This window comes from Acomys russatus, chromosome 19, assembly GCF_903995435.1.
Source record: "Acomys russatus chromosome 19, mAcoRus1.1, whole genome shotgun sequence".
NCBI classification, from domain to species: Eukaryota; Metazoa; Chordata; class Mammalia; order Rodentia; family Muridae; genus Acomys; species Acomys russatus.
Genome location: NC_067155.1, coordinates 28,660,860 through 28,673,453, shown reverse-complemented (window position 1 = coordinate 28,673,453; position 12,594 = coordinate 28,660,860). Strand labels below are relative to the sequence as shown.

At 42.6% G+C, this 12,594-nt stretch overlaps 1 protein-coding gene across 1 annotated transcript in view; it reads right to left on the bottom strand.

Moving 5' to 3' along the window:
• Positions 1 to 12,594, bottom strand: part of LOC127203972 (cytochrome P450 3A25) — a 29,746-nt gene that overhangs the window by 812 nt on the left and 16,340 nt on the right. The window contains exons 8-12 of the mRNA XM_051162915.1: positions 12,398 to 12,525; positions 10,730 to 10,796; positions 7,103 to 7,263; positions 3,110 to 3,336; positions 635 to 797 (exon numbers count right to left, since the gene is read on the bottom strand). Of these exons, the coding sequence (XP_051018872.1) occupies positions 635 to 797; positions 3,110 to 3,336; positions 7,103 to 7,263; positions 10,730 to 10,796; positions 12,398 to 12,525 (746 nt within the window). The remainder of the gene's footprint in view (positions 1 to 634; positions 798 to 3,109; positions 3,337 to 7,102; positions 7,264 to 10,729; positions 10,797 to 12,397; positions 12,526 to 12,594) is intronic.

The following is a 12,594-nucleotide window of genomic DNA, read 5'->3' as shown; positions in this document are numbered from 1 at the left end:
TAGGCTGTGTGTACAATTTCTCCCTATCTCTAGTTAACTTGGAATAAATTTTCAAGAGCTTTCATATAGTCTTGTCCCAGTAATTTGCATAGACTCTAAATGAATTTCTAATTTGTGTTTTATTCAGATACAGCTCAGGATGGAAGGACCTTAGAGTTCATATCAGAATACAAATATATTCTTTGCTTCATACATTACTAAAATGTCAATAAGTATTGTGGTAGTTTGAATAAAGGTGTCCCTCTGAACACTTGGTCCCCAGTTGATGGATTGGGAAGGATTAGGAAGTGTGGCTTTGTTGGAGAAAGTGTGTCACTGGGGGTGTGCTTTGAGGTTTCAAAAGGCTAGTGCCATTAATTCCAAGCCCCCCTGTGTGTGTGTGTGTGTGTGTGTGTGTGTGTGTGTGTGTGTTCTCATATGTTCCTGCCATCATGCCTTCACTCAACCATCATGGACTTTAACTTTCTGGAACCCTAAGCCCAATTAAACATTTAAAAAAATAAGTCACTTTGGTCATGGTGTTTTATCACAGGTATAGAAAACTAGCTAAGACAAACACTTTATTTCTGCATGTAAAGCTCTAATTTTTAAAAAATGTTGAAATATTATTTATTGAGAGAGTTTTCTGCCTCACCTGTGTTTTCTCACAAGGCTGCACAGTGAAGTTCTGGAGGACTCTGATGATGGCGAGTTTTATGCCGATGAGGGCAAACCTCATGCCAATGCAGTTTCTGGGTCCGTTCCCAAATGGCATGTATATATAAGGATTAATGTTGCCTTTGTTCTCCTTGCTGAACCTGGAGCCACAGTAGGGATGAAAGTGAAACAATGGAACAGAAATACCCCAAAAGTTATGTGTTTGGAGTTCTCATACACCCCTCAACCAGGGTAGAGCAGCATACATTTGTAGACTTTCGACTAAATACTTACTGCAGGTGACTAAAGAACTGTGAGTTAAGGTTCTGTCCCACTCATGCCAAAACATAGACACTTCCTGTATTGTTACAAGTTGAAATGAATACTTTGTGAGAGAAAAGACAAAACACAAAAATTCCATTCAGAACGGTGATGTGCTCTGTGGAGGAATGCCTTGAGTGGATGTAGCAGGTGCCAATAAAGAGCTGTTTGGCCAATCAGCTGGAAAGAAGGACAGGAAGTGGAAGGTGGGACTTTCTGGTAACAGGTAGGGGAACAGGTGGCTGGAGAAAGAGACTGATGGAGTAGAAGCTGCCCTGGGAGCCATCAGATAGGCAAGTTGTTGGTTTTTTTATGTGGGTTTTCAGGGTATTAGGAATAGAGTAGGTCAGATTCTGCCCAGCATAGTGCTTATAGTTTAAAAATAAACCATAAGTCTCCCTCTGTCTGTCATTGGGGAACTAAAGAAAATGACTGCCTTAACTTACTGTATTCATTAATGTAGGAAGAATAATTATTAATCCAACAGTGTTCTGGTCTGAAAGACATACTGGAATTGAACAACTGAAGGCAATGTAGGCTTCTGCCTCACACTTAAGGAGGAGGTGAAAAAAATTCTCTGTCACTATTGGAAATGCTAATTTCCCCTCCCTCCCACTACTTCCCTTCTGTCTCATTTCAGTCCCCTTTTGTAGCTTTCCTCACCTGTATTTTCCTCTCTCTCTCTCTCTCTCTCTCTCTCTCTCTCTCTCTATTCTTCCTCTCTCTCCCCTCTCATCTCTCTCTCTCTCTCTCTCTCTCTCTCTCTCTCTCTCTCTCCCTCCCTCCCTCCTTCTCTTTCTGTGTGTGTGTGTGTCTCCCTCTCTCTCTCCCTCATTCTCAGAACTGATTTTCCTTTCTCCCCTTCCATCAATAGAATAGCTAAAGCCAAATAATTTTCTGAGGGCACAGAGTGAACCATCAAGGAAAGGCATATAGCATGGGTGCCCCTGCATGGAGGCCCAGAGAGGCCACACACGAAGCTTAAAGGTGAAGCCTGGATTTCCTTAGAGACCCCAGGATGTTAGAGATGCCAGAATCTTGGGATACTTCCAAGAAAAGAGGAAGAAGACCAGGTGTAGAAGCAGCCTGAGAGACAAGTGTGTAGCAGTCAAGAAAGCTGAAAGGAGTTGGAGATCTGAAGAGCTCCTTGACATCAGACTTGATGCACAATTTAGAGTCTGTCCTGATGGATTTGGGCCTTGCTTTGGTCCAGTATTTCCTCACTGTGGTCCTTTTCTTCCCTTTCAGAATGGTAATGTATATCCTGTACCATTGTATGTTGGAAGTTATGGGATCTAGTTTTTAGTTTTATTTTATAGAGAATTGTAGTTAAGAGATTCCCCTGAGTCTCAGAAGAGACTTTGCATTTTCCACTTTTAATTAATGTTGAGACTGTGATAGATTATGGGGAATTTTGACATTGAACTGAATTTTGAAATTGAACTGAATGCATTTTTTTGCATTATGATATGGATACAAGCCTATAGGAATTAGGGAGTAAGATGTGATGGTTTGAATAATAACGAACCCCATATTTCAAAGCCTAGTCACCAGGCAGTGGTACTATTTGAAAGGATTAGAAGGACTAGGTATGGCTTTGTTGGAAGAAGTGTGTCATTGGAGGTTAGCTTTGAGGTTTCAACAAAACATGCCAAAAAATCCAGAGTGTTCCTCTCAGTCTCTCTGTATCCCTGTGTCTGTCTGTTTCTCTGTCTGTCTGTCTGTCTGCCTATGGATCAGGATATAGCTCCCAGTTACTGCTCCAGCACCTGCCTGTATGCCATCATGTTCCCCACCATGATGATATGATTTAAACCTTTGAAGCTGTAAGCAAGCTTCTGATTAAATGTGTTCTTTTATAAGAGTTGCCTTGGAGCTGGGCAGTGGTGGCACACACCTTTAATCCCAGCACTAGGGGAGGCAGAGATAGGCAGATCTTTATAAGTTTGAGGCCAGCCTGCTCTACAGAGTTCCAGGAGAGCCAACGCTACACAGAGAAACCCCGTCTCAAAAAACAAACAAACAAACAAACAAACAAAAATAAAATAAAATAAGAGCTGTCTCTTCACAGCATGGAATAGTGACTCAAGTAGCCATTACATATCTAACCTGCCTGATTCATGGTGGTAATCTTTTCCCAAAGTCTCCTTACCTTTCAGGGCGGAATTCCTCAGGCTCTGGCCAGTGAGCTGGGTCCCGATGAAGAGGATATATTGGTACCATAACTACAGTTCCTTTGGGAATGAACACTCCATTGATTTCCACGTCTTTCTTTGATACCCTCTCTAGCCTGTTTCCAATTGGGTATAATCTAAGACTTTCATTCACCACCATGTCCAGGTACTCCATGCCCATCAGGGCATCATAGGTGACAGGTGCCTGGAAAAAAGAAACAATTTTTTTTTCCCGATGAGGATTGGACTCAATCTTCAATTCAGTGTGTAGTGCTATTGCACGTCAGAAGCTCCAAGGTCTAACCTCGATTATCAGAAAAGCTTAGTCGTCTTAATAGGTCGGTCTGTACCTCTGATGATGGGATGGGAGGTAGAATCATGAACATTAGATGTATTTGGGACACTCCCAGGCCCAGATCTTCTCATTCTCAGCACTGTCATACTCTGGTTCCTTTTCCATTTGGGTATATACGAACGATGCATTACAACAGTCATACTAAAACAATGGGCACTGGGTCATCTCCATAAACTATCTTCTAAACCAGGAAATACAACATTGCAAGGGAATTCCTGGTCCAACCAGGCTGACGTTAACAGTACCACCTCTTGATAGTTCCTTGGATTATGGGATTGGTTCAATGAAAGGCACAATAAAGGATTCTGGGTAAGATGGTGTATTAGGAGCTGCCTCTGTGTGACTTGCTGAAGAAGATGACTGCAATGGAGAACAATACTTATTCTAGATAAAGGGAGTGTAGGCATAAGGTTATTGTGTAGTTTAAGTGTTGATTTCTGTACTGCCCATATCTGGTTACAAGCTTTGTTCTGAGAATTTACTGTCTAAATGTATAAACTCTGCTCCCCAATTGTCCCCTTGATATGTCAATAAAGCAACTTACATCCAATCAATGAGCAGAGGAGAGAATAGGGCCGGGCTTCCTGCCAACCAGGGGAGAAAGAGTTAAAAGAGGAAGTGGAGGATTCAGCCAGGGGGCTCAGCCATGGGTAGAGGTCCAAGGAGGATCGGGGGAAGGACCTGGAGCCGAGGAAAGCTACAGAGTGCAAGTATCCCTGGGGTGTTTCCTAGGAGCACGACAAAATAACATAGAGGCTTAAGAGCAGCTTTAAACTACTCAAGATTGTATTGTGAAGCCTTGTATTATAAAGGGCCTCAATTATTTGTGTAATGGCCAGATTAATAGATAAGCTAAGAGAAACAAACACTGCTTTATAAAAATAACTTAAAAAAGAGAGGAAGAACTTCAGAAATACTTCAGAAAGGAAGTGGCAGGACAGGTGAAAAGCACAGGGGAAGAGATGGGTGAAGTAATGGAGAAGAAGTTGAGCTGACATTGCCTCCAGCTGCCTTGTGTCCCAACAGAGGGAGGAAGGTAAGTAGAGGTACTCCAAAAGTTAAGCCAGAGGATCTGATTGAGAGAGACTGAGGTCCTACATTCAAGAAAAGCTTCCAGCTCCCATAAGCCTCAAAACCAATGCATGTTGGGTGAGATGACAATTCCTTCAATGACAGAAAGAGTTCCATAGTTGCTTAGTATGACTCAGAGAACTTTTCTGCCACAAAACGATCTTCCAGTTGGGCCGGACAACGGGGGTACAACCACAAGACGTGGATTACTTAAGTGATTCAACCACAAGACGTGGATTACTTAAGTGATTCTAGGGTCTACCTAGGTGATAGTTGATGCTAACTTGGACACCTCCTTTAGTATATTCTTAGACGACTCTAAGTCATCACCGCAGAGATAACGATGAACCTACTTTTATTGTTGCACTATCGACAATAGCTAAGAAGTGGAACCAGACTTGATGCCCAATTACAAATGAACACATATAAAGCAAACGTGGTACTTGTGAAAATAGAAAGTTTAAAAAAAAATATGTACACAAGAATAAATGTGACCATAAAATTTGATGTAGACAGGTGCAATTAGGGATCATTAGGTTAAGTAAGACAATCCAGACTCAGAAAGGCTGTGGACAGAAGAAAGAAGGGAGGGAGAGAGGGGAAGGGAGGGAGGAAGGAAGGGAGAAAGGGGAAAGAGGGAGACGGGATGGGGAGGGAGGGAGGGAGAGAACAAGGGAAGGTGGGAGAAAGAGAAACGTATGTGAAAAGAAAGTAGGTCCACATACTATTTAGGGGAAGAAAGAATGCTGGGAAGAAGTCAGGGAGGATGAAGGAGAACAAAGTGGGAGATGGATAAACATGAATTAGCTTTAACAGCACACATATGAAAACGCCACAGGGAAACACACTGCTCTGCATATTAGCTTTAAAAATGGTATAAGTTTTAAACCACTTCAAGCAATTTCCGATGAGGACCCGAAGCCACACTCAGCATCCTTGGTGGCTGTGCCAGCACGCCCGTTGTTTCTTTAGGACCTGACAGTGAGCTCTGGAGGGGATACATATGCTCACTCTTCCCCAGACGGCCATACCAGATGAAGGCAGTATAGGTAGTGTTGTCCATCACTTAGTGTGGCAGTCAAAAGAATACCTTGTACAGATTCAGAGTTTGGCTTATGGAGCTGGTGAGATGGACTTGGGGTAAAGGTATTTGCTACCAAGTCTGATGGCCTGGACTCAATCTGGCCAGAAGCCAAATTGTGGAAAGAGAGAACCAACTCCTGTGAGTTACTCTCTCTGACCTCCACACATGTGGACACTTAGACACACACACACACACACACACACACACACACACACACACACACACACACAGAGAGAGAGAGAGAGAGAGAGAGAGAGACAGACAGAAAGAGACAGACAGACACAGAGAGAGAGACAGAGACAGAAAGAGAGAGAGAGACAGAGAGAGACAGAGACAGAAAGAGATAGAGAGAGACAGAGAGAGAGACAGAGAGAGAGACAGACAGAAAGAGAGAGAGACAGACACAGAGAGAGAGACAGAGAGAGACAGAGACAGAAAGAGAGAGAGACAGAGACAGAAAGAGAGAGAGAGTTAATAAAATAATTAAGGTGGATGATGATAAATATAGTTAGCTTGGAAACTGGATACACTGGCTCATCCCTTGGCCTTTTCACCTCTAGCTACACACCACTGAGTGCACCTCATGCAGATGGAGCTAAAACAGTAGCTATCACTGAGGGTTTGATCTGGGGATTCCCCAAGAGGCTGAGAGAACCTGTTCAGTACACTGACTTGTCAGCTGAGGGTGCTGAGACTCCAAGGAACTATTAAAGTGAGGTTAGCTAGCACTCAAGGCTTCAGACAGGAAAGAGTCTGATACACCATTCATGCATTTTTAAACCATAGGAAAGAAAAGGCTCTCCTAATTCAACTCACACACAAATGCTATGCTATCTGACTGCACAGCAGAGCCATTGAAAATAGTGTCAAGCTCTCCTTCTGAGAACCAGTGAAAAAGGCCAGCCTAGCACCATAGTTGGCGAGGGCATCTCCCCACAGATAGCAGCAGAGATAATTGTCCAGACGTCCGAGGGATTGGTGATTATTCTGAACTGTCACACAGGTTTACTGGATGGCTCATACTTGGTACTATTGTCACAATAGATGACAGATACACCACAGCCAGCACTGTATTAAAGATTGTGTATTTCTGGGGCTGGGGAGATGGCTCAGTAGTTAAGAGCACTGACTGCTCTTCTAGAGGTCCTGAGTTCACTTCCCAGCAACAACATGGTGGCTCACAACCATCCACAATGAGATCTGGTGCCCTCTTCTGCCATGCAGTACATGCAGGCATAATACTGTATACATAATAAATAAATAAATATTTTTTAAAAGATTGTGTATTTCTATGGATTGCATTCATCTCCTCTGTCCATCCCTTCATTTTTTCTTTTAGACTCTTGTTGGGTGGATGAGCCATTGTGTAGCTCCGTGTAAAAAATTCTCCGAGCAAGTAAGGATACATGATCTTGTTAATCCTTTACCTCTGAGCTCCTTCTCTGGGTACCATCCACTCACCTTATTAGGCAGAGCTTTGTCAATCTCATCCTGAAGTTTCTTTTGCACATTGGGGTGGATGGCAAGTTCATACATTATGAAGGAAATGGAGGTGCTTGTGGCATCATATCCAGCAAAAATGAAAATAACAGTTTGTGCCGCCATTTCTAGATCAGAAAGAGCTAAAAGGGGGTGAAAAGAACATTTCACATAAGAAAGATCAAAGCAGAACATCATACTGGGGATGAGAAGAAATTCAAATGGTGTTCCCAGCTGTCTAGGGAAGAACAGAAAAAGAACAGATCAGAGTCACAGGAACTGACTTCTACTTTGGTGTCTGATACAGCAGAAAAAGCTCAGATTATTTTTTAAGTGTATGTTTTATACATACGGTTGTTTTATCTCCATTTATCAGGTGCCTTGTGATTGAAATTACAGTTGGCTGTGAGCAGTCATGTGCATGTTTGAATAGAACCCAGGGCCTCTGGAAAGAACAACCAGTATTCTTAACTCTCCACTCCCAGGTTCCAGTGATTTTTTTTTTTAATCCAACATGACCTAAGATTTACATTGTTGGTGACCATCATTGTTAGGTCATGTTAATATCACCACAGCTGAGCAACTCTGAGTGTCAGAACTCTCTGGCCAATACTGTTATCCTGGTGTGGGATGAAAACAGAAGTGTAGTGATAGGATGACAATGACTGCTGACTTGACAAGTTGCTGAGTCAACTGAGAGACAAGGCCCTGAGTTATGATACTACCCAGACTAGGTTGCTTTCTGGATATTCCCATGAGGCTTTGCTTGATTGGGTTAATTGATCTTTCTCTCTCTGCCCTCCCCCTGCCCCCTGTGTGTGTCCATGGAGGCCAGAAGATGCTGTCATATCCTCTGGAACTTGAGTTACAAGTAATTATGAGTTGCCTACCATGGGTTCTGGCAGTCAACTCTGGTCCTCTGGAAGAGTAGCCAGTGGTTATGACTGCTGAGGCACCTGTCCAACCCTGGAGGATCTATACGACTTGAGGCACCATCCCATGAGCTAGTTTTCTAAGCTGAATAAAATGGGGGGAAAGGAGCTGAGCACCAGCATTCATGTCTCCTGACTGTGGTGCAATGTGATCAGCTGCGCCAAGCTTCCACTGCTGTGACTCCTGCCCCATGATGGACCACACTTTAAAAGTGCAAGCCAGAACAAACACTTCCTTAAATCGCCTCGGTTGATTATTTTGTCACAGTGACAAGATAAATAAGGAATTCAAATACCTGAGCCAGAAGTGACATGGAATAGTATTGCTACCCAAGAGAAAAAATTAAGTGATTTTTGTTAAAACATATGTAGGAAACGTTTGTGTGTTTTCTATGTCAGTGTTTCACTGAATGACAATTATAGGACCTTCCATCCAAATACTTTTGAATGGGTTGGAGAGAAGGCTCAGTGGTTAAGCGCACTTGCTGCTCTTGCAAAGGACCTGGGCTGGATTCCAAGTTCCCAAGTGGCTGTTTGACATTGCCTGTAGCTCCAGTTCCGGTGGCTCTCCTACCTTTTTCTGGCCTTCATAGGGACCAACACACAAGTGGTGGACATATACATACATAGACACATACATACATACATACATGAAAATAATTATACATACAAAGTAGTAATAAGTAAATCGTAAATGTAGGACTCCTTAAATACTTTTGATGGGGACTCAGAGAACAACACAAGGCTACAGGGAAATTCCTGCTATTCAAATATGCTTCATGGACCAGCAGCATCTAGGAGCTTATTAGAGACACACGACTTCAAGCTCCCCTAACTGCCAGTCAGTCCTAACTGCCACCATGCGTGGAGATTTGTACGCACAGCCTTCATTGAAGTGATTGTGCCTCTGACAGGCAGCAGGTGACAGAGGAACTGGGGCAGCATTCTTCATAGTGTGTGGTCTCACTACACGCTGAAACTACCGGGAAAGAAAACACTGGAAGAGTGGAGGCTGCACCTAGCATCAAAGCAACAGAATGGCTCTGTCTGTACATGGACTCTAGGTGTGAATCACAGGGAAAATGTTAGGTGAACAGCATCAGAATTGGTCTTTTTAGATTTAGGGAACACCTAAATAAACATGGTGCCCAATTCAAAATTAAAACAATGTGGAGTGGGTGTGAGAAACTTCTACAATGCTATGATTTACATGTAATAAGTTTTGCCTGAAAAAAACCACAGCTATTAAAGTATTTCTCCCAGAAAGAACAAATATTATGCTACTGAATTGAATGATATCACAGATCTACCCAGCATTTGGTGTTTTCTTGTCTGCTGAAGTGGCCTACAGCCATGTTCAGATATTTACATTTTTATTAAACAAATTACAGTTCACCATTGGTACTTGATCTATGACAGCTCTTCTATACCCACGTGGGTCTAGTGGTAGCCTTAGAGACTACTATAGTGCTGTCTTGTTTGCAGAATGTTATGTTAAGCCAGAGAGACATAGGTGGATAGATGCATAGAAGAGAAAAAGATCACGCCAGATGTGTTTACAGGGATGTGCTGCAGCTGATCTACCCATTATTAAATATTTAGGGCTTCCATGATGTAGCTGTCAAATTATTAGCAGCCTAAAATTGGCTCCTTTGGAAGAAGTATTCAGGTAAAATACATAGGCCACCCATCTTAATTTTTTATTTGTGTGTGTGTGTGTGTGTGTGTGTGTGTGTAGGAGATATAACAAGCCTGTTTATATCCCTGCATGTTGGTGAACATAGTAATATTTAAGTTTCTAATGTTTGTGTGAATATACGCAGATTTCTTAGCCTCTCCATAGAAAGGAACAATACAAGTATTCACACTAGCCCTGATATTTGTGTTCTATCTACCCCTAAGAGGAGCCAACATTCCTTGGAGAAATGGCCAATTCTAGGGACTTCTGGAGAAATATAGGAGACCCTTGCAATCAAGAATACACTAGAAATCAAGAATACACACCAAAAAATGATCAGTGTGAAGACAAAGACTCTTCTGGATGTTTCTTTAATGGAGGAAGATGGCGCCACTATGCACTGGTAAGACCCATGGAAGAGAGAGACGATGCAACCCTAGATAAAGGACCTCACTGCACGACCATCTTATAGCAACCATCCTGCAGGGTAGGGGTGTGAATGGTGGGGTGGGTGTTATACTCACAGGCAACATTCCTTCTCCATCCTTCTATGAGCACAAAGCGCTCTACAAATTAAGGTTTTGTTTTGGAATCAGAATTAAGTAAGAGCTGAAAGAAGGCTCAGTGGATAAAGATACTTCCTGAGCAAGCCAGGTGGACTGAGTTTGATTTCTGGACCTATGTAAAGGTGGACAAAGAGCCATAACTCCAAAAAGTTATCTTGTAACGTCCACATGCTGCATGTGGATGCCCTCACACTACACTGATGGGGATGGTGATGATAATGATGGTGATGATGATGAGGCCACACTTTCTCTGTGGCTGCCCTACAGGCTCTGGTCATACTTATTCAAGTATACTTGCATGTGCACGTTTTCCTGAAATTTGACATGAAATGCTCCCTGCCTGGACCCCACCCCACACCTCATGCACTTGCCCTGATACCCTCTCTTCCCTCTGCACTTCTGGATCCACACACCATAAAGCATCCTGAGTTACCTTTCTGGGACTCTTTGCCTTTGGAGTTCTGCGTGTTCATCATCAGCTGAAGAAAATCCACTCGGTTCTGAAAGCAGAACGAGAAATATCATAAATGGACATTTAGTTGGGAGGTCAGACTTGAAACAGGAGTGCAGAACTTCACCCTCTCTCTGTGAATATGGCCCCCTCAAGTCCACAACTGTGGACTGAGTCACCAATGAATAAAAGCATCAACGGAGCTGCAGAAATTGCTCAGTGACTGAGAATACTGAATGTTCTCGCAGAGGACTTGGGTTCAGTTTGCAGGATCCACATGGTGAATCACAACCACGTTAACTCCAGGCTCATGGGATCTGATGCCCTCTTTTGGCTTCTGAAGGCACTGCACATATATGGCTCATGGGCACACAGGCAGACAAAACACGGGCACACTTAAAACTAAAGAAAAATTATAGCATCTATCAGAAAGCCTTGGGGAACAGGACATTTCCCTGAGATAGATGCAGCCTTTAGTCTCTGGTTCCCTAATCAAAGTTTCTCTGGTATCTGAGCAGATTCCTGGCCAAAGAGCTGCTGGCTCTTTCTCTCATGGTGTTTGCTCAGGAAAGTTCCCAAACACCAATTCTCTCTGTTTTCTTACCACAGTGCTTAACCAACAGCCTCCTTGATTGATTCTATTTGTAGTGCTCATTGCCAAGTTTTGTGTGAGCATCCTCTGATGTTCCACAGCCCAGACACTTGAAATCTCTAAGCGGCACCACAAGTGGCCTTCTCCCTGATCTACAGGCAGATTTTTTTTAAATGGCCTCCAGGCTACATAGAGCGAAGCTAGGCTACCATCTTGAAAACTGATTTTTCACAGAAAAAATCCACCTAATGGGTAAGTGGCTTGTGGCCTCCGTGCCAAGAAAATAACCCCACCCAAAGAAAGAAATACTCAATTTTTGTTTGTTTGTTTGTTTGGTTGGTTTTTTTTTGAGACAGGGTTTCTCTGTGGAGCCTTGGCTGTCCTGAAACTAACTCTGTAGAACAGGCTGTGCTGGAACTCACAGAGATCTGCCTGCTTCTGCCTCTGAAGTGTTGGGGTTAAAGGTGTGCGTCACCACTGCCTAGAAGAAGTACTCAAATTTAACATGGGCCAATCTCCACACATCATGTCCACACTTCTATTGGAGAACACATCAAAATAAGAGGTTTAAAGTGGAAATCACTTTTTATTATATAAATTTTAGGGACAGAATAATAGTAGTAAATATAATTTCTAACTACAAATTCTATTTTTGACATTTTTTTCAATGAATGGTGGCAACAATGTACTTGACTGGTACTTATCTCAGGGCATAATAACTCCTTCTTTTTAGCAAATAACACTAGTTGACATTGAGATTCCATCTTACACCTGCCACAATGGCTAAGGTAAACTCAAGCTCAAGCAACAGCACATGCTGGCAAGGATGTGGGAAAAAGGGAACACTCCTCCATCTTCATTCATTCTCAAGCTGAATCACACAACATTTATCTTCTCCCTAAAATATAAACACCATCTTGTTCTAAGCATAGTTTTCTCTATTCACTTTTAAGATAATACATTCACAGCCTGATACATAATGAAACCCTGAGAGTCATGACCAAACCCTGGGAGTCATGACCAAACCCTGGGAGTCATGGCAGTACCATCACATTTACCTTCTGGTTTGAATCAAGACGATTTTCCTTCGTCCTTTTGACAAATTTTTTGAAAAAGTTCATTGACTGTCTTGGAAAAATGGAAAAACTTAGCATCTCATATATTGGAGTTAGAAATGGAAACAGAACTACAGAGAGAAAAAACACAGAGAACGAGTGAGTATGGAATGCTCAACCTCAGCTGATGTGTCTACAAT